Source organism: Eriocheir sinensis, chromosome 37 (genome assembly GCF_024679095.1).
Source record: "Eriocheir sinensis breed Jianghai 21 chromosome 37, ASM2467909v1, whole genome shotgun sequence".
Lineage (NCBI taxonomy): Eukaryota > Metazoa > Arthropoda > Malacostraca > Decapoda > Varunidae > Eriocheir > Eriocheir sinensis.
In genome coordinates this window covers 253,036-277,964 of record NC_066545.1, presented here as the reverse complement: position 1 = coordinate 277,964, position 24,929 = coordinate 253,036, and the positions used below count along the sequence as shown (strand labels likewise).

General features: G+C 45.8%; 1 protein-coding gene across 1 annotated transcript in view; it reads left to right on the top strand.

Annotated features, from left to right (window-relative positions):
- The window catches only part of LOC127008047 (monocarboxylate transporter 12-like), a 42,658-nt gene extending 20,983 nt beyond the window's left edge, over positions 1–21,675 (top strand). The window contains exons 5-7 of the mRNA XM_050879566.1: positions 16,073–16,247; positions 19,359–19,565; positions 20,514–21,675. Coding sequence (XP_050735523.1) covers positions 16,073–16,247; positions 19,359–19,565; positions 20,514–21,430 — 1,299 coding nt within the window. The 3' untranslated portion in view covers positions 21,431–21,675. The remainder of the gene's footprint in view (positions 1–16,072; positions 16,248–19,358; positions 19,566–20,513) is intronic.
- Positions 21,676–24,929: the final 3,254 nt, after the last annotated feature.

The window sequence follows — 24,929 nt, the reverse complement described above, 5'->3', positions numbered from 1 at the left end:
CTGATGACACTAAGGTGGGGGGAAAGACCCTCACAAAGACCGACTGCGAAATCATTCAGAAAGACCTCAATCACATTATCGAATGGTCGGAAAAATGGCAAATGTCCTTTAATGTTGACAAATGCAAAGTCATGCACACTGGATCCAGAAATAGTGACCACAAATACATCATGAATGGGAGACCTCTGCAAGGGATGCAGGAGGAAATGGATCTTGGAGTCACTATCAGCAGTGACCTGAAACGCGAATCACTGTAAAAAAGTATACAACAAAGCCAACACTATGCTCGGGTTCATAGCGAGGAACTTCGAGTGTAAAACGCCAGGCGTGATGCTATCCTTGTATAATTCCATGGTAAGACCGCACCTCGAGTATGCAGTACAGTTCTGGTCTCCTAATTACAGAAATGACATTGATTTACTGGAAAGGATTCAACGACGCGCCACGAAGATGATACCAACCTTAAGGGCTCACCTGTACGAGGAACGACTCGAGCGACTCAATCGCTTTACATTGGAGAAAAGACGCCTACGAGGGGATATGATTCAAGTCTTCAAGTATCTGAAAAAAATCAATAACGTCGATTACTCCAAATTCTTTGAACTGCAAACCAACCTATGAACTAGAAATAACGGTTTACCCATTCAGTCTAGTCGATGCTCCTCAATATCGAAGTGCTTTCATCTGCTCCTCAATGTGGAGGTGCATTCATCTGCTCCCCAGGCCCCAAGTGGCTGTCGAGCAGATTAAATCACCAAAAGGGGCAACCTCGTAATGAGCCAATAGGCTTTCTGTTGCCTGCATTTCCATGTTTCCATGTTTTCATGTTTCCTCCTCCTCCTCCAACTCCTCCTTTCCTCACTCTCCTTATCTCCACCTCAATTGAAAACACCACCATTATCCCTCTTCCGTATTTTCACTTTTCTCTTCTTCCCTTTTCCCTTTTCTTCCTTCTCATTCCTTCATCCCCTCTGCTGTCCTTCCTCCTCATTTCATCCATCTCTCCACCTCTCCTCACTTCATTCTCCTATCTCACCTCACCTCGTATAGGACTCTTTTGCCTCTCCATGTAACCTCTTTCATTTCCTAAACCTCTGCCTCCATCCACCTCTGCGTCTTCCTCCTCCTACCATTCCACCTCCACAGTGCTTCACTACCTCATCTCCCATCTAAGCGCCTCATCCTTTCCTCCCTCTCTCCTCCCTATCCTCCCTCCTTCCCTTCTTCACCCCTCCCCCCTTCTCCAACTGTCTTCACTTTCCTCAAGCTTCACCTAACCTGGAAATCCTTAATTAGCCACCACCTACACCTGTCACCTGAATCACCAGCCTCCTCCTCCTCCTCCTCCTCTCTTTTTGGGTGTTTTTTTTTCTCGTTTTTCTTTTCTGCGTCGTGCGTATTTTCATTAGGTTTGTAGTTTTCGTGTTCTCCCAACTTTTCTTACATTATTTCATTATCTTTCTTGTTGTTTCCTTTATTATTTTCTTTTTTTTCCTTTCTCTTTGTTTTGTTTGTGTTATGTACTCTAATGTTTTCCCATTGATAATATGCTCCTCTGCTATATTTTGGTATTTTTATTCATATTATATTTTGGCATAAGCTATAACTCTCTCTCTCTCTCTCTCTCTCTCTCTCTCTCTCTCTCTCTCTCTCTCTCTCTCTCTCTCTCTCTCTCTCTCTCTCTCTCTCTCTCTCTCTCTCTCTCTCTCACACACACACACACACACACACACACACACACACACACACACACGCACGCACGCACGCACGCACGCACGCACACACACACACACACACACACACACACACACACACACACACACACACACACACACACACACACACACACACACACAATTTATGCCCATACTGCATGTAGAGTTTCTTGATATTAGTGAGGGGAGATATTTTGTTGACACTAAGGCCCATACAGTCCTCTGGCGCTCCACTCGTTCGACGTAAAATTTTAGGCGAAGGTTCACGGCCCGAATATAGTGTGGCTGACGATTCTTTTGTCAGGAGAAACTACCCACTTGCATGCGCTGACCTCTCGACTGGCGGTCTCCTCGGGCTCTTTTTTTCTCCCTTTTTTTTTTTCTTCCCCTTTTTTTTCTTTTCTCCTTTTCCTTCTTTTCAATGTTTCTTCTTCTTGTTCTTGTTATTCTTCTTCTTGTTCTTCTTCTTATCCTTCTTCTTCTTCTTCTTCTTCTTCTTCTTCTTTTTCTTCTTCTTCTTCATCTTCTGATTCATTTATTGATTTATTACATGTTTATTGCCTTCATAATTTTTTAATTTTTTTTATCCTTTACTGTAGTAGTTTCTGTTTGACTAATGCCATTGCTGTTTTTGTTATTGTTTTCGTCGTCGTCGTCGTCGTTGCTGTTGATGTTGTTGTTGTTGATGTTGTTACCGGCAAAAAAGGCACCTCAAGGCCGATAAATGTACTAAAAAAGCCCTCTGTAGCGCTTCTTCTGCAAACAGAGTATTAGGAGTAGCCGAAAAAATGGATCAATTTAGGTGGAGAGGTGATTGAAGTGAAAGTAGCAGTAGTAGTAGTAGTAGTAGTAGTAGCAGTAGAAGTAATAGTAGTAGTAGTAGTAATAATAGAAGTAGTAGTAGTAGTAGTAGTAGTAGTAGTAGTAGTAGCAGCAGTAGTAGTAGTAGTAGTAGTAGTAGTAGTAGCAGTAGTAGTAGTAGTAGGCCAATGAAGGCGCTGGAGATGATCAGGTTGAGGGGGGTGCAGGTGGCGAGAGACAAGGGCAGGGTGACCAAGGTGAGGACGACTCGCGCGAGCTCCGCTTCTGGCAGAGGTGGACACTCGAGGAGACGGAGGAATGGGTGCGAGACGCTTACAATCATATGGTAACGTTTTCTCCCAGTAACGTATTTGAGGCCCCGAGATGTAACGCCACCAACACCTTGATAGAAGAGAAAACCTACCTCATTAGAGCGTACAACAACACGCAAATCGCCCCCTAAGCTTTAAAGATTCTGGCCATACTACCGCACCTCATATGCCAACGAACTCACAAAAGTCAATCTAAGGACGTGAAGGCAGTACAAAGAAGGATGGAGCTGTGGAGGAAAGGGGACGTCCGGAAGCTACTTGACGAGGCTAAAACAATGCAGGAGAGACTACGTAGACGTAACATTCGCAAGAATGGCAGTAACGACAGGGCTAGAAACTTTGCTGACAAGATGAGACAAGGCAAAGTGGCCATGGCAAATAGGTCACTGTCACTAAAAGATGAGGCAGCGGGAGTCCTTCCCATGACGGAAGAGACACGCCAGATCCTTAAGGACAAGCATTCAGATGCTAGACCTGCACACCCAGAAATGAAATTCCTTGGGGACTACACCCTCCCGCATCGAGCTGTCTTCGACCATATCAGCGGTGACGTGATCTGGAAGCACGCCCTTCACACGCAGGGAGCGGCTGGACCATCAGGCTTGGATGCCAAGGGGTGGAAACACCTCCTCAGTAAGATTATCTTTGGTAATCCAGCTGTGGATCTTCGCGACGCAATAGCCGCCCTAGCAAGAAAATTGGCGTCAGAGAATTGCCAACACCTCGAGCCTTTGATGGCCTGCCGGCTCATCCCGCTGGATAAAAAACCAGGCTGTCGCCCCATCGGGATGGGGGAGGTGCTCAGGAGGATCATAGGCAAGGATGTCATGGAGGTGGTGAAGGACGACGTAAGGAAGGCGGTGGGAAACCTCCAAGTGTGTGCGGGTCAGCAGGCTGGGTGTGAAGCTGCCATGCACGCCGTCAGGAAAATGTTCGAAGACCCAGAATGCGAGGCGGTGCTGATGGTGGACGTTATTAATGCGTTCAACAACATCAATAGAGAAACAGCACTGCACAACATCAAAATCAAGTGCCCTGTATTCGCCCAATATATTGAAAATATATTCAAGGAACCTGCCAGACTGTTCATCAGCAGTCATAATGACCAACGACTTGGAGACCCGGTGGCCATAACATTCCTCAGAGGGCACCACCCAGGGCGACCCAGTGGCCATGGCAATGTTTGCCCTGGGAATGATGAAGCTGCAGGACATCATCCGCCATGAAAACACCAACGTCAAACAGGTGGCGTATGCGGATGACCTCACCGGGGTAGGAAAGTCTGCAGACCTCGGGAAATGGTGGGACCTCGTCAATGAACACGGCCCTAAAATAGGGTACCGTCCTAACGCCACTAAGTCTGTGGTGATTGTAAAACCAGAGGCATACGATCGGGCCAAAACAGCATTCCAGGGAAGTAACGTGAAACTGTCAGTGAATGGCGAAACACACCTCGGGGCAGTCATTGGAACAGCTGAATACAGAACCGAATATGTGAAAACAGCTGTAAAGCGCTGGGAGTCCGAACTGCAGAGGTTGAGCGAGATCGCCAAAACAGAACCGCAGGCAGCCTACGCAGCATTTACGTACGGTGTCAAGCATAAATGGAACTACCTCATGAGGACAGTTCCTGATGTTGCTCCGTTACTAAAACCTCTGGAAGATGCTATCAGAAACACCTTCATACCGGCGATAGCAAATGGGAGATGTCCCAGCGACCAGGAGAGAAGGTTGCTGGAGTTGCCCCCAAGAATGGGTGGGCTCGGCATCACCAACCCGCAAAATCTGGCTGAGTCTGAATTCGGGAACTCAATCCGAATCACAGCCTCCTTGACCGGATATATTATCAACCAAAATGAAAGGGGAGAAGACAACCCTCAAGATATTAGGTCACTAAGGAATGAAATCTCCATAAACAGAGAAGAAAAACAGAGACACTCTGAGTGACCTAATGAGAGAGCTCCCAGAAGACACAAGGAGGAGGACAGATATTGCACAGGAAGTGGGCGCTTCAAACTGGCTAACCACACTACCGATCAGGGCAAAAGGTTTCAACTTAAACAAAAAAGAATTCACTGATGCCCTTGCCCTCAGGTATGGCTGGCCAGTGGATGGGCTCCCAAACATGTGTAACTGTGGCTCACCCTTCAACCAAAATCATGCCATGACATGCAAGAGAGGAGGTTTCGTCTGCATGAGACATGATGAAGTAAGAGACATAACAGCTCAAATGCTGAAAGAAGTCTGTCACGACGTGACTGTGGAACCCATGCTGCTCCCTCTGCAAGGCGAACACCTCGCCAGACGCACCGCTAATATTTCGAACGAAGCACGACTGGATGTTAGCGCCAGAGGGTTTTGGACTCGTGGACAAAGGGCATATTTTGACATAAGGATCTTTGATCCCATGGCCCATTGCCACAGAGACCTGACCCTTGATGCAGCCCACAGAAGAAACGAACAAGAGAAGAACAGAGCATATGAAAAAAGAATACAGAATGTGGACCAGGGCTCCTTCACCCCGGTAGCATTCACGACGTCAGGAGGATTGGGACCAAGGGCGCAGAGCTTCTACGCAAGACTCGCCGAAACACTGGCGGATAAGAAACAACAGCCAAGAAGCAGTGTGGTCGCCTGGATGAGATGCAGGCTGTCCTTCCCCCTCCTGAGGTCAGCCTTGGTCTGCCTGAGAGGAACCTGGTCACCTGCACCCAAAACCACCCGCATTGCCGACCTGGACTTTGAGGCGACGGTGGTTGATAGTCGTATCAACCACAAGCTCTGTTAGCTTAAGAATAATATGTTTAGTAAGGTTTGTAATACTAAATAAAGATGGTTATCGGCCACAGTCATTGGCGGGGTGGGGCCAATGAATTGCTTTGTGAAAGGATATGAGAGAATATACCGCTCACAACGCAACTCTTATAGATGGAGGCCTGTAGTAGTAGTAAAAAAAAAAAGTAGTAGTAGTAGTAGTAATGGTATTGCTAGTATTAGTAGTATTACTATAATATTCTTGTCATTATTATTATTATTCATATTGTTTGTGTTCATACTATCACTGCTATTAAAACTACTGCTTACATTATTATCGACATTAGTGTCATTAATATAATTTTAATACTTTGTTTACTTATGTTCTGATGCAATTACAATTATTACTCTCTCTCTCTCTCTCTCTCTCTCTCTCTCTCTCTCTCTCTCTCTCTCTCTCTCTCTCTCTCTCTCTCTCTCTCTCTCTCTCTCTCTCTCTCTCTCTCTCTCTCTCTCTCTCTCTCTCTCTCTCTCTCTCTCTCTCTCTCTCTCTCACACCGACCTCTCCTGTCTCTTCCCCACCCACCCTCTTCACACTATACGCCCCTACCCCCGGCCCCCTCGCTCCCCACACCGCACCAACCGCCCCCTGGTTACGCTAACCTCTGTAACCTCGATGCCATGCTGACACTAACAAATTTCTCCACATCGCACTGATAATATCTCCATCCCAACTCTCTCTCTCTCTCTCTCTCTCTCTCTCTCTCTCTCTCTCTCTCTCTCTCTCTCTCTCTCTCTCTCTCTCTCTCTCTATATCTCTCTCTCTCTCTCTCTCTCTCTCTCTCTCTCTCTCTCTCTCTCTCTCTCTCTCTCTCTCTCTCTCTCTCTCTCTCTCTCTCTCTCTCTCTCTCTCTCTCTCTCACCCTTTGGAAACAATGTGTCAGCCTATTATAAAAATTATTAATTATAATCCTTTCTATATATCTATCAATATCGCTAAATTAATAGGAATATTAATAATAGTGTCATTCCACTGTAGATATCACTACTACTTCCAATCGTAATCAATAATCAGTCATTATTACTACATGTACTACCAATATTCCTGTTGTCATTAATATCAATATCTATAATTTTATAAATGTCTGACCCTCCAAACCAAAGAAGATGCTGCGTTTGTACAAAAGAAGATCACAGATGTATAAATTGTGCATGTGTTAAGGAGAAAAGACGATGTACGAACTGTAAGAAGAGCGACAGGTGCCAAAATCCCCTGGGCAGGGATCAGAGCAGGGAGGATAACGATGAAGCGCAACATCGCGGGGACAATGAGGGCCGCCGGGGAAGGAGTGAGCTGGGGGAGGGGGTGTCGGAGGGAGCTGCTGCACAACCGCCACCTCCATATCCCTCTCAACCGGTACCACCCCTTCCATTTGCACCTCCAATGTTGCCACTACCAACACCACTACCACCACCCCCTCATCACTCTTCCTCTTCGACTGGACAGGGCGCGGCGGAGGTCGGGGGAATCTTTGCTTGGAAGGGGCTAGCGGAGGGGGAAGCAGCGAGGTGGGTGGATGACACATACCTTGAAGTTGTTGGGTGGTCTACAAGAAATCTTTTTGAACCACCCAGATGTGGAGCCACGACATTTATCATCAAAGAAATTGTCACCCTGTTAAATAACTACATCCAGAACACACCACTGGCGCCCCTATCCTAACTACTCCAAGTATTGTCAAACCTGAACATTATGATCATGCCGCAGAAACTTTTAGAGGAAGTGGCGTCATTGTGACAAAAGACGGACAACGACACTTAGGTGCAGTGATCGGGACAGAGGTATATAAGAAGGAGTACGTAGGAGACAAAGTAGCTTAATGGGTGAAAGAAATAGAAGCTTTGTCTGCCATTGCCAAGACTGAGCCACACGCTGCCTATTCAGCGTACACCCACGGCATCCAACATCGGTGGACGTTCCTGATGCGCACCATCCCCGGCATCAGTCCACTCCTCCGACCACTGGAAAATGCCGTCATGAATGTATTCTTGCCGGCGCTGGTGAAATCTCATGCTTTGGGGGAGGAGAAGAGGGATATGCTAGCACTTCCCCCAAGACTGGGTGGGATGGGGATCACCAACACTGAGAAGCTGGCTGATAAGGAGAACCAAAACTCTATCAGCCTTACCAGGTCACTCATCAACAGGATCATCGCTCAGGAGGCAGAGGGCGAGATAGACCAAACAGAAATAAGAGATATTAAAAGAAAAATCTCAGAAGAAAGGCAACAGGCCCAAAAAGACGAGCTGGACCGTCTCACACACCACCTGTCCACAGAAATGGGTAGAAAAATATACACAGCACAGGACGGCGAACACCTTCGGTTCAGGACAGCCAATACCTCACAGGAGGCACGGGTTGATGTAAGTGCCCGCGGATTCTGGGTGCGCGGACAGCGGGCGTTCATGGACATCCGCATATTCGACTCGATGGCTGCCTGTCACCGTGAGCTGCCCCTGCGAGCCGCCCACCACAGGAACGAGCAGGAGAAGACAAGGGCATACGGTGAAAGAATCCAACATGTGGATCAGGGCAGCTTCACCCCCCTCGTCTTCACCACATCCGGCGGGATTGGTCCCAGGGCCCAATGCTTCTACGCACGCCTCGCGGAACTAATCTCAGAAAAGAAGCATCAGCTAAGGAGTCACGTTGTCGCCTGGATGAGGTGTCGCCTCTCGTTCTCCCTGCTCAGGTCGGCCATCCTGTCTCAGGGGCACGAGACACTCTGGCCCAAAAGCCACCAACATCTCCAATATGGACTATGAAGCCACAGTGGTGGAGAGTGACATTATGGTGGGTCGGGATTGATTTGAGTAGGGAAGGAAAGGGGGATCTAGACGTAATAAATGATAGGTGATTTAGTGTCAGGTAGTATTAGTGATATGGTTGGATGCCAGTCATTAGCGAACAGAGTTGGGGCTAATGACCTCCAAGCTATGGAGCCCTCCATGATTATGTGTCTGGAAAATAAACATGGGTGGAGGTATCATTTATGTAGTAGTAATATAAAAAAAGTAGTAGTAGTAGTAGTAGTAGTAGTAGTAGTAGTAGTAGTAGTAGTAGTAGTAGTAGTAGTAGTAGTAGTAGTGGTAGTAGCAGTAATAGTAGTAGTAGTAGTAGTAGTAGTAGTAGTAGTAGTAGTAGTAGTAGTAGTAGTAGTAGTAGTAGTAGTAGTAGTAGTAGTAGTAGTAGTAGTAGTAATAGTAGTAGTAGTAATAGTAGTAGTAGTAGTAGTAGTAGTAGTAGTAGCAGTTGTAGTAGTAGTAGTAGTAGTGAGGGAACAACACAAGGTGACCCAGTAGCCATGGCTATGTACGCCCTGGGCCTATTAGTCCTCCAAAACATAATCGCGTACGCAAAAACACGGGTGAAACAGGTGGCTTATGCGAATGACCTCTCAGGTGCTGGAAAATCTCAGACTTAAAAGGGTGGTGGGACTTTGTGAACGGCGCCGGCCCTGAGATAGAATACATCCCTAATGCCACCAAGTCTGTCCTTATTGTCAAACCTGAACCTTATGACCATGCCGCAGAAACTTTTAAAGGAAGTGGAGTCATTGTGACAAAGAACGAACAACGACACTTAGGTGCAGTCATCGGGACAGAGGTATATAAAAAGGAGTACGTAGGAGACAAATTAGCTGAATGGGTGAAGGAAATAGAAGCTTTGTCTACCATTGTCAAGACTGAGCCACACGCCGTCTATTCAGCGTACACCCACGGCATCCAACATCGGTGGACATTCCTGATGCGCACTATCCTCGGCATCAGTCCGCTCCTCCGACCACTGGAGAATGGCATCAAGAATATATTCTTGCCGGCGCTGGTGAAATCTCATGCTTTGGGGGAGGAGGAGAGGGATATGCTAGCACTTCCTCCAAGACTGGGACGAATGGGGATCACCAACCCTGAGAAGCTGGCTGATAAGGAGAACCAAAACTCCATCAACCTCACCAACATGATCATCACTCAGGAGGCAGAGGACGAAATAGACCAAAGTGAAATAAGAGATATCAAAAGAAGAATATCAGAAGGAAGACAACAGGTCCAAAAACACGAGCTGGACCGTCTAACACACAACCTGTCCACATAAATGTGTAGAAAAATCTACACAGCACAGGAGGCAGGCGCCTCTAACTGGCTAACGTCGCTACCAATCAGAGCAAAAGGCTTCAGCCTCAACAAACTAGAATTTGTCGACGCCGTTGCTCTGAGATATGGCTGGTCGATTTAGGGGCTGCCTGATCTCTGTGCATGTGGATCATCGAATGATGTAACTCACACCATGACATGCAAGAAGGGAGGCTTCGTCTGTATTCGACACGATGAGGTGAGGGATCTGACAGCCAGCATGCTCGGAAGGTATGCCAAGACGTCACTGCTTCCCCAGGACGGCGAACACCTTAGATACAGGACGGCCAATACTTCACATGAGGCACGGGTTGATGTAAGTGCCCGCGGATTCTGGGTGCGCGGACAGCGGGCGTTCATGGATATCCGCATATTCGACCCGATGGCTGCCTGTCACCGTGAGTTGCCCCTGGAAGCCGCCCACCACAGGAACGAACAGGAGAAGACAAGGGCATACGGTGAAATAATCCAACATGTGGATCAGGGCAGCTTCACCCCCCTCGTCTTCACCACATCCGGCGGGATGGGTCCCAGGGGCCGATGATTCTACGCACGACTCGCGGAACTGATATCAGAAAAGAAGCATCAGCCAAGGAGCCACGTTGTCGCCTGAAAGAGGTGTCGCCTCTCGTTCTCCCTGCTCAGGTCGGCCGTCCTATGTCTCAGGGGCACCAGACACTCTGGCCTAAAAGCCACCAACAACTCCAGTATGGACTATGAGGCCGCAGTGGTGGAGAGTGACATTAGGGTGGGTCGGGAGTGACATGAGTGGGGAAGAAAAGGAAAATCTAGACGCAATAGATGATAAGGTGTTATATATAGATTTAGTGCTAAGTAGTATTAGTAATATGGTTGGATGCCAAAGTCATTAGCGAACAGAGTTGGGGCTAATGATATCCAAGCTATGGAGCTCTCCATGATTATGTATCGGGAAAATAAACGTGGGTGGAGGTATCTCTTATGTAGTAATAGTAGTAGTAGTAATAGTAGTAGTAGTAGTAGTAGTATTTTTTTTTACAACAGGGCACAAAAAAAGATAACAATAATAAAAAAGCCCGCTACTCGCTGCTCCCAAAAAAGATTCAAAAGAGGTGTCCGAAAGAAAGGTCAATTTCGGGAGGAGAGGTGTCCTGATACCCTCCTCTTGAAAGAGTTCAAGTTGTAGACAGGAGGAAATACAGATGAAGGAAGATTGTTCCAGAGTTTACCAGCGTGAGGGATGAAAGAGTGAAGATGCTGGTTAACTCTTGCATAAGGGGTTTGGACAGTAGTAGTAGTAACAGTAGTAGTAGTAGTAGTAGTAGTAGTGGTAGTAATACTCTTTTCCTCTTTTCTTCCGCCTCCTGTCCTCCTTCCTCCTTTGCTAACTTGTCTTTTCCTCTGAGTTCTCCTTTCCTCTTTCCTCTTCTTTCCTCTCCTCTCTTTTCTTTCCCTCTTCCTTCATCGTTTTTCCTTTTCTCGTAATATCGCCTGAACCCATCCCTTCATCCTTTCGAATCTTGCCTTCACTCACCACGGCATCTTACCAAGGCCTCTAATTCCTTCATAATCCCCTTGAAAGCAAACAATAAAGCCGTTGATGCCCGTCTTATCTTTGAAAATATCACAATGAGGCATCCAATCCCCTTTACGTGGCATTCAGATCTCATCCCAACCCCCTTATTATCTTTCTTCGCTCTTCGACCCAACAGCTGGTTATCTAAAAAAAAATTCTGACCTCGTTTAAATAAAGACTATTTAGTTCTCTTTTTATGATTTCATATTTGATTGTAATCTGTCTAGCCGTCTTTCCCATCATTAATATTCCACTGCAAACTATCCACTTCTTTGTATCAAACCTCATAACTGATAAGAAGCTATCCGTTTTTCTATATCCACATTTCTTTTGGCCAGATATTAACCTCTCAGGAGTCATGTGTCCCTGTCCACGACTAGCAGTCACTCCAGCCCCTGATCTGGGATGGTTGAGAAGGAGCCTGCAGCCTTTCCGCAAAACTCACCTCCACCCTAAAACAAAAGAAAAGAGGTCAGGGTCGCAGCGTGAGCCTTGACCACCCTGATCCGGGTTTAGCTGAGGAGTCCCACCGGGACCGGAGGGCTCTGCTCCTGAGCTCCTGGAACGTCCTGAACCTCTCAGACGATCATCGACTACCTTAGCTATCGAATATGCTCAGAAGGTGGATAAAGTGGAACTCTATGAGACGAGGAGCCCTGACAGTGGTGAGATCAGAAGTGAGGAGTACACCACTATTGGTCCAGCATGAGCAATGGTGCCCGTATTAAGGGGATAACTATATAGGCATTTACAGCCCACTGCAGCCATTTGTGTTTGAGGTTACTCTGGTTGATGAGCATATAATAGGAGTGAGGCTGAAACACTTTCTGGGATTCATGTCATGTCCCTACTGATATGTCTGAAACTAGAGAGGTGTCGTACGCCAAACTCGACTCTGTATAGACCAGTCCCTCCCTCGAGACATACTCATTGTCTTTAGTGGCTTCAATGTTCCTCGTGGCACTGACAGAGTTGGCTATGAGTTGCGTGTTGGTCTCCATTATTCTGGTACCAGGAACACCAGCACCTCTTTCCTCCTTAATTTTGCAAGATCCAGGAGTTTGAGAATAATACGGTCCTGGTAAAAATACCAGAGTTGCATCGCTGGAATTGGTATAGCAATTCTGTAGGGTTAGCTAAGGAGGTTTCTGAGGGTTAGCTAAGCAGGTTTCTGAGGCTACTGACAGCAGTCTCTACTCTGTTCCCTCCTACTATCTCTATCCTAAATTTCAATCCAAAGCTGGATGTTGCGCCTACGTGCGCAACGACATCACTTGCTCTCGTGCCCACAACCCAGATTCTTCAGAATTTTCCACCATCTGGCTAAGACTTCATTGTCATTCTATTACTAAATACATCTGTGCTGTTTACCTCTCACCTAACTCTACTAATTATGTAAAATTCTTTGACAATTTGAACTCTAAAGTGGAGCACATCTTGACCCACTCTCCCTTCGCTGAAATCTCCATCCTAGGATATTTCAATGTTCACCACCAGCTTTGGCTTTCATCCTCTTTCACTGACCAGCCTGGTGATCAAGCCTACAACTTTGCTATCCTCAACGAACTAGAGCAGTTGGTCCAGCACCCTACACGTATTCCCGACCGTCTTGGAGACAGGCCCAACATTCTAGACCTCTTCCTTACCTCAAACCCTTCTGCTTATTCTGTCAAACTGTTCTCTCCGTTGGGCTCCTCCGATCACAATCTTATTTCAGTATCATAAGAACATAAGAACATAAGAACATAGGGAAACTGCAAGAGGCCGGGTGGGCTACACAGGGCAGCTCCAGAATCTCCCCACTACTCACGGTGGGTGAGGTGTAGCTGTCCTATCGCTCCTGTACAGCCTATGGACCCACCGAAGAGGGGATGCTTCTGGCATTTTGCTTCAGCTCGGTGGGACGACCTGAGGATGTACTTTTCCGATTTCCCGTGGAATGATTACTGCTTCCAGGAGAGATCCCTCAGGGTGTGCCCAGCGCATCACAGAGGTGATTGTCTGGAATGGAGGCGCACACTCCACGTACTTTTTCTACACCTCATGCTAAAAACCCTTGGTTCAATTACGCTTGTTCTCGTGCTATTAAAGATAAAGAAACAACTCACATAATGTACCAGAGCCTTCGCACTCTTGCTAATCATGATCTTTACATTTCCGCCCGGAATCGTGCCAAATCTATTCTCCGACTAACTAAAAACTTTTTTCATTAATAGAAAATGCCAAAACCTTGCTTCCTCTAACTCTTCCCGTGACTTCTGGCATCTAGCCAAAAACATCTCCTCCAACTTCACTTCTTCATCTTTCCTCCACTCTCAGTCCTGACGGCAACACTGCCGTCTCATCTATCTCTAAGGCTGAACTCTTCTCTCAAACTTTTTCTAAAAACTCCACTCTGGACGATTCTGGGCATATTCCTCCTACTCATCCCCCCTCTGTCACTTTTATGCCTGTTATAAAGATTCTTCAAAATGATGTTTTCTATGCCCTCTCCGGCCTCAATCCTCAGAAGGCTTATGGACCTGATGGAGTGCCTCCTATTGCCCTTAGAAACTGTGCCTCCGTGCTGTCACCCTGCCTGGTCAAACTCTTTCGCCTCTGCCTGTCAACATCTACCTTGCCTTCCTGCTGGAAGTATGCCTTCATACAGCATGTGCCTAAGAAGGGTGACCGTTCCAATCCCTCAAACTACCGTCCTATAGCTTTACTTTCTTGTCTATCTAAAGCTTTTGAATCAATCCTTAACCGGAAGATTCAAAAGCACCTTTCCACCTCTGACCTTTTATCTGATCGCCAGTATGGGTTCTGCAAGGGGCGTTCTACTGGTGATCTCCTTGCCTTCCTAACTGACTCTTGGTCATCCTCTCTTAGCCGTTTCGGCGAAACCTTTGCTATTGCGCTGGACATATCAAAAGCTTTTGATAGGGTCTGGCACAAATCTTTGCTTTCCAAACTACCCTCCTATGGTTTATATCCTTCTCTCTGCATCTTTATCTCCAGTTTCCTTTCTGACCGTTCTATTTCTGTTGTGTTAGACGGTCACTGTTCTTCCCCTAAACCTATTAACAGTGGTGTCCCACAGGGTTCTGTCCTATCTCCCACTCTCTTTCTGTTGTTCATTGATGATCTTCTTTCCAAAACGAACTGTCCTATCCATTCTTACGCCTATGACTCCACTCTGCATTACTCAACTTCTTTTAATAGAAGACCCACCATACAGGAACTTAACGATTCAAGGTTGGAGGCAACAGAACGCTTAGCCTCAGACATTACTATTATTTCTGAATGGGGCAAGAGGAACCTGGTGTCCTTCAACGCCTCAAAAACACAGCTTCTCCACCTATCTACTCGACACAATCTTCCAAACAACTATCCACTATTCTTTGACAACACTCAGCTATCACCTTCCTCAACACAAAACATCCTCGGTCTATCCTTAACTCAAAATCTCAACTGGAAACTTCATATATCATCTCTTACTAAATCAGCTTCCTCTAGGCTGGGCGTTCTGTACCGTCTCCGCCAGTTCTTCTCCCCCGCACAGTTGCTATCCATTTACAGGGGCCTTGTCCGCCCTCGTATGGAGTATGCATCTCATGTGTGGGCGGGGTCCACTCACACAGCTCTCCTTGACAGAGTGGAGTCAAAAGCTCTTCGTCTCATCAGCTCTCCTCCTCATACTGATAGTCTTTTACCTCTCAAAATCCGCCGCCATGTTGCCTCTCTTTCTATCTTCTATCGATATTTTCATGCTGACTGCTCTTCTGAACTTGCTAACTGCATGCCTCCCCTCCCCCCGCGGCCCCGCTGCACACAACTTTCTACTCATGCTCATCCCTATACTGTCCAAACCCCTTATGCAAGAGTCAGCCAGCATCTTCACTCCTTCATCCCTCACGCTGGTAAACTCTGAAACAATCTTCATTCATCTGTATTTCCTCCTGCCTACGACTTGAACTCTTTCAAGAGGAGGGTATCAGGACAAAAAAAAAACGAACCTCTCGTTTTGGACACTCCTTTGACCTCTGTTCGGGAGCAGTGAGTAGCGGGCCTTTTTTTTAAATTTTCTTTTATGCCCTTGAACTGTTTCCTTAGCTGTAAAAAAAAAGAAAATGAAAAAAAAGATGGACCACATCCTTGTTAGGTGAGGCGGCAGCACTGTGGAAAGGCTTAGGCCCCACCCAAACGGACTTAAGATTTGTGTCTGACCATAGGGTTTCACATCTTGTCCAACACTAACCAGAGAGACTGGACGCAACACCCGACTGTTGTCCAGTACCCATTCACTGCTGGGTGGACAGTGATGCACGGAGACTACCCATCCGCCTCCACTGAGCTTCAGAATGGAACCCGGATCCTCTCGGCTGTGAGCCGAGTGCTGTAACCTTATACTAGTTTGTGTGTGTGTGTGTGTGTGTGTGTGTGTGTGTGTGTGTGTGTTTTACTGTCAAGGAGGCTATACAAAAATATTTGTTAAAAATGTTCTTGATAAAAATGTTGCTCCCATGCATAATACTTTAGATTCGAGAAAAAAAAAGAGTAATCAGTTTTAGTTCGAGAGGTCATTGATTTTACATATATACATACAGTAGAAGGTATTTTTTTCATTTTTTTACCAGAGAAAGTAATGGACGCATGAAAATGCTGGTAAACTGTTCTAGAAGGGACCCTGTATGGCCTCTTTATTACTCATATTCTTATCTTATTTTTTACCCATCATTCAGATACTGGATGCACAGACGGAGGGGCTAGAGGACTCTGCACTCATCCTTCTGCAGACGTTCCTTGGGTTTGCTTACGCACTGGGCTGCATCGGCTTTGGGCTGATCGTGGTGAGGCAGAGCGCCCAGTGCATGATCTCCCGCCAATACTTGTGTCAGGCCTCCATGTACGGGCTGGGTGAGTGCTGAGAACGAGGAAGTATACGTTTTTTCACAATAACTTCGAAGACGAGACCTTACCCTTCCCGACTAGGTGTGTATCATTAGCGAGTCCACAATCAAGTTACAACTCCTTCCATGTCAAGATGCAGGTGAATAGAGATTGCTGGGGAAGGTAAAATTTTACTGATGGTTCATCAGAGAAACGGAAACAATAGCGAAAAATTTCAAAATGTTGGGAAAGGTAAAATTTTACTGAATTATTAATTAGAGAAACTGAAACAATCGTGAAAAATCTCGAAATGTAAACGGGTGACGCATTGTGGTCACGATTGAAGAGAAGTTGGTGGTGGTGAAAATGGTGATCATGATGATAATGATAATACGTGCGCGCGTGTGTGTGTGTGAGAGAGAGAGAGAGAGAGAGAGAGAGAGAGAGAGAGAGAGAGAGAGAGAGAGAGAGAGAGAGAGAGAGAGAGAGAGAGAGAGAGAGAGAGAGAGAGAGAGAATGCAGGCAGAGTAGGAAGCGGAGGGGGAGGGGGAATGCGAGGTGAAGCAGAAAGAGGATTTCAGAATACGGATGAAAGAATAAGAGAGGTAAAACTCCCAACTTGAAGGCACGAATGGAAGTATTAGTTAGAGAAAAGTGTCGGGGGTCAGCGAGAAACGAAGAGGATAAGCCGTTCTTCTCAGGGCCCACTAAGGGGCAGAGGGGCCAGGGTCTGATGCTATGCTTTATGAGAGAGAGAGAGAGAGAGAGAGAGAGAGAGAGAGAGAGAGAGAGAGAGAGAGAGAGTTTCAACCGTATATTAATAAAGTTTTGCTCGTGAAGTTTTAGAGTTACGAAGAGAAGTAATATATGCTGTTGGCCTTTCCAAATTGATTCTTTTGGAATGGAAACAAAACAAATTCATTAGTAATACTTACCTAAGAACATTTCACTTACGAGTGTGATTATCAAAATAAAAAAAATACACTACTACTATAAAAGTTATGATCAATCAGTAGATAGTAGATACTCTCTGGCTACTGAATAGAAAAATGGTATAACATTCCATCATGAAATGTATATATTTAAGGGGACGCTCACCACCTTAATCATGAAATTTTCATCAAAAAATCGAAATTTAGATATTGGCATATTTGAATAATATAACTATCCTAGAAACAAAATATTGGCGAGATATATTTTTTGCGCGCAGTCGACGGGATGTGGAGCGAGTTTAAAGGGACCGAGGGGCGTATCCAATTAAAGGGCGCACGCCAGATTCCTCCCTATACACATGTAAACATAGCTATTTTTCGCGTGTTATATTCCCTGTGGGTTACATATTTGTGTACCCGGCAACTATGCGGGGGTGAGGGACCGCGAGGGTGGCGAGGCACGAGAGTTTGAGAGCGTCAGTTACTTAGCAAACAGCAGAGACACACTACGTAGTTCACACACACACCTGCCTTTGTGTCGTGTTTACTTCACACTCCTGCCATTGGGAGGATTTATACTACTCCTAACTGCTGTTCAGACATCAACTGCTGAAGATGAAGAGGAAAACAAAAGAAAGAATGAAGAAACTGAACCAGAAGTGGCAAGATAGTAGTAGGCGCGAGGCTACAAACACGTGACTCACCACCAGCTGATCCGTCACCACCTCCCTCACCCCCACCACCTCCTTCTCCACCACCAACGCTGCTTCCACCATCATCACCACCACCATCACCACCTTCAGAGACAACATCTGACAAAGTGACTCATACTAAATCTAAAGAAAAGCTGGAAAATAGTGCAACTATAACAGATAACAGTGCCACGAGTGGAGACAGAATTTTTGTTAGTTTACCTGGAAAATATGTTGGAGTGGGTTAGAGCAATTGCCCGGTGCACATGTGGGTCAAAAATGAAAGTGAAGCAACAGAGAACAATAGGGATGGCCAGATATTTTGAAGCAAAGTGTAACAATTGTGACAGAAAAGTTGAGATGTGTACATCACAAGGAGGACAAAAGAAAATGAGTGATGAACAAAGTGAAAATCGTCCCTATGATGTGCACCAAAAGCTTGTGACCAGTACCTTACTTGCTGCTTCAGGATATCAAGGTGTTACTAATTTATGTGCCAGCTTTGATATGAATCCCTTATCAGAAAAAAATTACTTCAAATTAGCGAAAGGTGTTCAGCAGAGTGCCTTGGAAAAGCTTGAAAGGGTAATGGAAAACACTCGTTCAGCCTTACATGCAAGATTGAGGGAGAAGGGTGACGAGAATGATGTAAAATGTATTCGTGTTTCGTGTCAATGATATGACAAAGTGATGACACCCCAGCAGTGAGGTTTTATAACCGGTAAAAGCGCACCATCATTTAAAAAAAAAAAATATATATACAGTAAATATGTATATAATTAAATATATTTCTGTCCGCTTGTTTTATATACATTGTATAATAATTTGTGTGAACATAATAAAAAATCGCACAATAAATAAAGAGTTGTACATTACTGAAACCTTTATACGCTAATATCTCAAAACCACATATTTTCACATAAAAAAATATGCCAAAATTTTATAATCAATTGTGGAAGCCTGAAAATGCTTCTGGTAGTGTATAATAGATATATCTTTATTTCTGTGGCTCTTTTTTCCGATATCTTAAAAAACAGAGTGACAGTTACCATATAAGTGGAGAAATAGGGTGCGTCGTTACGTAACTTACGTTACGAAAATTACGCTATGCGTCGTAGAGCGAATTTTTAAAAAAGCAGGTGTGTAAGTGTTCATAAGATCTTTAAGTATTACCATGCAAAAGCAGAAGTTTGTAGTACAAAAAATACGACGTACGTATTTGATAACGTATAAAATATTCTATTACGTTATAACTTTATAACGTCGGGACGTAGGAAGTTCTCGGGTTTACAATATATTTCTATCTATATTTTAAGCAAAACCTGAAAGTTTCATGTTGAAAGACCGAAAACTTTTTTTTTAACGAATATTTTTATGTAAGGTGGTGAGCGTCCCCTTAAGACAAAAACTAAATAATTATAATATGTAAACTTAAGGAAATCTTATGAAAATCAATGCCCATTTTCTATGACGCCGGGGCAATGTTCATTTTCTTTTTCAAACTGTAATTTCAGGAGTGACTATGCTGGCATTGACGGCGGTGCGGGGCTACTACGGCTACGTTCTTTTCATGTGGCTGTACGGGGTGCTGTTAGGGGGCGCGCACTACGCCTTCCAGATGCTGACCCTGGAGAAGGTCCGGGCCAGACACTTCTCGCGGGCATGGGGATACATCCAAGGGTCCACGGCGCTGCCCATACTGTTGGGAGTGCCTGTGACGGGTACGTGAGGGGGAGGAGGAGGAACTAAATGTAGGCCTGTGTGACGGGCCAAGTGGTGGATCTGTGTGTGTAGGGGAGCCGTTTCTGGAGGAAGGAAGGTGTGTGAGTGCGGGGGTAGGGGGGCGTGTATGTGGGCGGAGGGGAGTTGTGTGTGTGTGTGTGTGTGTATGTGTGTGTGTGTGTGAGAGAGAGAGAGATGGTGGAGGTGTGTTATTTAAGGTGGGTAGGTTTGGCTAAGCACACATTGCACCTTTTCTTACAGTGTCATAAGAACATAAGAACATAAGAACGCAGGAGTCTGCAAGAGGCCGGTAGGCCTGTATGAGGCAGCTCCTTTGACCCTAAGCTCCCGTGTATCTAACCCCACCTAATATCGCTGTCCATGAATTTATCTAGTCTATTTTTGAATGTGACAATTGTATTGGCACTCACCACATGACTGCTAAGCCTATTCCACTCATCCACCACCCTATTAGTAAACCAATTTTTGCCTATGTCCCTGTTGAATCTGAATTTATCCAGTTTAAACCCGTTACTTCGTGTCCTACCCGGTTCTCTTACCAACAAAACCTTATGAATGTCTCCCTTATTAAAGCCCTTCATCCATTTATAAACCTCGATCATGTCTCCACGCACCCTTCGCCTTTCTAGAGAATGCAAGTTTAACTGTTTGAGTCTTTCCTCGTATGGCAAGTTTCTCAACCCCTGAATCATCTTAGTCATCCTCCTCTGCACCGATTCTAACATTTTGATATCCATTCTATAGTAGGGTGACCAGAACTGAACCGCATAGTCAAGATGAGGTCTAACTAATGCTAAATATAGTTTGAGGAAGACTTCGGGGCTTCTGTTGCTTACGCTCCTTGAAATAAATCCCAGTACCCTATTAGCTCGATTTCTAGCTTGAATGCATTGTGTCCTTAAATCATAACACCCATCTCCCGACAGGCTACATCAACGAGAGCAACCCGAAGAGCGGCTACTTCTTCGCAAGTCTCTTCTTGCTGGGCGGTGCCTCCTGCCTCTTCCTGCTGAACTACTTTCGTGAGCGGCTCTCGAAGCACGATACCACCGTCTCCTTCACCACCGTGGACTCACACTTGGCACATGACCCTTACGCGGTGCCTCTCGAAAACGGGGGCGGCGGGGCGACTGCGGGGGTCACTGGCAGCACCGGGAGCAGCAAAGCTCCAATGCCCCCGCCACCGCAGCTCCCCCAAGCCCCTGTGTGCACCTGCGGCGCTGACTCCAACGCTCCGCCGCCTCCGCCATCCCTGCAACCCCAAGGCAGCGGACAAGAACCCGCCAAGACCACGGCAGCAATGAACAAGTTGGGCAAGACCATCTCTTTCGCCACTTCGGTGGATGTGATGGAGCCACGGCTGAGGCCTGAGCTGCTCACCTGCATCTCCGAAGAGGGGCTGCTAGACCACTACTACGACTACGTGGTGGACTGTGTGTCCGCCTGCCGTCACGATGACGGCTTCTGCAGCGAGCGAGGAAGCGTGGACGGCGAGGCAGACGACGTCGACGGGGAGATAATGGAAAACCGCCTGCGCCACCAACACCAGCACCGCCCCCACGCCTCGCCACACCCCAGGTTTCGTGTGCACCTGCCGGCCGGGAGGCGCCTGGGCCAGGCCAGTGGTGTCAGCTTCAGCGAGCCCGAGGACTTGGCCAGACTGGGCCAGGGCGGCTGTGGGAGCGGGCAGCGGCTGGCCCACTCGTCCCCTGCCCACTACACCCACGAGTACACGCCCCCACCCCTCCCCGCCCCGAGGCCGCCCATCCTTCGTCGTCAGCCACAGTCTTCACGCCCGCGACGTAACATCACCGTCATAGAGGAGATGACCACCTCTGTGTGACCCCCCCCGCCCCGGCGCTGCTGCTGCTGCTGCTGCTGCTCCCGCCATGCCCCTCACTCAGAATTGGCAGCCATCCACGCCCCCCACAACACACCCACGCGCGCCAGTCAGTGATTCAATGACTGCGTAGGGGAGCCGCGCCGCGCTGCAGTCCCGCCGCGGCGGTAATGGATACTGACCCTCTAGTCACTCAAGTGACTGGCTCATAGACCTTGTTGAGGGACTTGGAACTCGACACTTTAAATACCCGTATATCTATATATATATATATATATATATATATATACATATATATATATATATATATATATATATATATATATATATATATATATATATATATATATATATATATATATATATATATATATATATATATATATATATATATATATATATATATATATATAGATACATATATATTATGTATAGACGTGCAATAATTGCCTTCCCAATGGTCAGTATGTACCTATTCATTGTGTTAATGGGCGCGACAGACTCCCGTAAAGCAGGACGCGCCACGGTCGCACACCCAAAGGTCAGTTTTCAGCGACAACTCTTCCTCCCGTAGGCCTTCACCTTCACCTCAATATTTTAGTGTACAGCCCAGGCCGATAAACAGTGTACGTATACAAATTCGTGTATAAATACTGCCCGGGACACACCGTCGTTGTGCCACCCTGAACAGCCACTCGTCAACGTTATAGTATTAGCCGTGAGCCGCTGCCACGCCATGGCCAGCCGCTGTGTCCTTTCTCAGGGTGGGTCATCTGACGGCCAACACCACGCACTTCCGTGACGGGGCTGGAGCTGCTCAGCGACAAAGTGGCGGGGGCTTGTTATATTCAATGAACATTTCTTTAAAGACCAAAGCCAACATAGTGAAGCGCCGCCCAGAAGAGGGTCCGCAGGACAACGCGTCGGGGCAGCCTGGTGGTACAGATGCCCTGAATCTTGGTGAAACAGCAGTTCGAGACTTCAAGGGACAGGACCAGATCGAGGCCAGACAACGAGGCGACAAGACTCCCACCAAAGAAACCCCGAGTCACCTAGTGTTAGGACGGGCGGTGGCAGCGACATCGACTGGTGTTCGGCGCGCCGCCTGTCACTATCTTGTTTGTGTGTTTGTGACGTGTGTACCAACCTCTTGCTGTGTGTGTGTGTGTGTGTGTGTGTGTGTGTGTGTGTGTGTGTGTGTGATAAGACAACAGTCACGTGTGTTAGGGCACTACAGCCCCGGCCAGCATAATACTTACCTGTGTGTTGCGCCGCGGCGTGCACGAAAACATGTCGACACCCTCCCGGACCACCTGACGCCTTGCAGACCTTGCTGTGTGTGTGTTTGTATGTGTGTGTGTGTGTGTGTGTGTGTGTGTGTGTGTGTGTGTGTGTGTGTGTGTGTGTGTGTGTGTGTGTGTGTGTGTGTGTGTGTGTGTGTGTGTGTGTGTGCGCACGGGCTCTATTTTGGCAGCGCCGCGAACTCTGCGTTGTTTGAATTACAGAAACAAACGTTCAGATCAAATGATTCCATAAAGTGAATACCATTAAAGTAATTTTCGAACAGATTAAGAGGAGAGAAAAAGTTTTGGTCTGTGTTGCTGTAGATTTGAGAGCGAATGGTCAAGCTCTGTGGACACTCATTTGACTCACTCACCGGCTAATTCAGAAGACAGATTTGTACAAAATTCTCCCAAACAAAATTGGAGAAAATTGATTCTTCGGCGAGGGCTGTCGATTTGTGCTCAGCAAAGCAGTTTAGAGGCTTAGGCACTTGAGCCTTTAAAAGAAAAAAAAATATTCATAACCGCACAAAAATATATCGGTACGTAAGTTAATAAGTAAAATGTAAATAAACGAGCAATAATGATGCGTTAGTTCTTCTCGCGCCAAACTGTGAAGTAGTGTCTTGTATTCCGCGATAATTTTTTGTGCAGAAAATATATTCTAAACGTTTTAACTCAAGTTTATGATTATCGTTGTTATTATTATTATTATTATTATTATTATTATTATTATTATTATCATTATTATTATTATTATTATTATTATTATTATTATTATTATTATTATTATTATTATTACTATTATTTTTGTAATTACTAACTTTATTTTCATTATTGATATTGTTTTATTGCTTTTCATTATCATGACAATCAGTATGCTATTGACTTCATCGTACTGCATTTGGCTATAGTACAGGTAAAAGTATCAGTGACATCACGCGCTCTCGTACCTGTGTAGGCGTGGGGAGACAGTGGCAACAGTGTCACCTGTGTACCTCCCGCGCCTCCCAATGAGCTTCACCTGGCGGAGATCCACAGGTGCGGCTAATGAGTAACACGTACCGGCATAGGTAACTTTTCTTCACTATATATGTAACTTACGCGTATCCTGCGCGCGCGCGCACGCGCACGTGTGTGTGTGTGTGTGTGTGTGTGTGTGTGTGTGTGTGTGTGTGTGTGTGTGTGTGTGTGTGATCGTGAGGTGTTTTCAGGCGATTTGCGTGTGCCTGAGTTACCTGTGCCCCACCCGCTAAATGCATTATTATCGTTTATTGATATTTTTATTGCTATCATCATTATAGTAGCGACTTCATCGAGTATGATGGATTGACGGTTTTTGTTTTTTATTCCTAAGTTTTGCAAGACTTTTCTCTTACATGACGCCACTGAAGACATGCGATTATGATTGGTTCGATAATTTTATAAAGTTCATCTCTGTTGCTTAGCTTTCATATTTATAAATTTTGTTACTTTATTTGTTAATATTCATTCATTCCGTTATCTAATAAATTCAGTATATACTAGATAAGAGAAAAAATCAGCCTCAAAACCATGAATAACAAAAAGCATACATGCACTCTCCTCATGCACTGTGTACCGCCGACTGTTACCCATTGAATGACTGTTCCTGGGCTGCCCCACCCCGCACCTCCCGCCACCACCTCCACCCCCATCGCCCTGACCACCCCCAATGTAAATAATTTTAGTAATAATAAATAATAATAAATAATAACAATAGAAATAATAATAGTGGACGTGCGTGTATTTGTGTCTCTGTATAAAGTCGTGAGTGATGAATGTCCTCTTTTTGGTCACTTTTTCTTTTTTTACAACACTATCTAGAGTCCTTCGTGAGGCAGCGAAGACAGTGACGTCACCATGATAAATAAACAAACAAGTGGACAGCGACGCACGATGGGATGGAGGAGAAGGAGGAGGAGGGAGATTAGGAGGAGGAGGAGAAAAAAATAGAAAGAAAATAAGATATATTTTTATAACGTCTTGTTGTTGCGTGATCGTTTGTTGTCTGTTGTCCCTCGTGAGAAAATACCACATGCCGTATTTAATTGAGTGAAATTTGATCTCATGTAAAAGCCGATCCCCTCCTAGCCTTTGATATGTTGTCTACACAAATAAATTTAAGACAACAACAAAAAAATATCCCCAAGAATAAATTTGAGCCCCTAGAAAAGAGGAACAGTTAAGCCCCCCAAAAG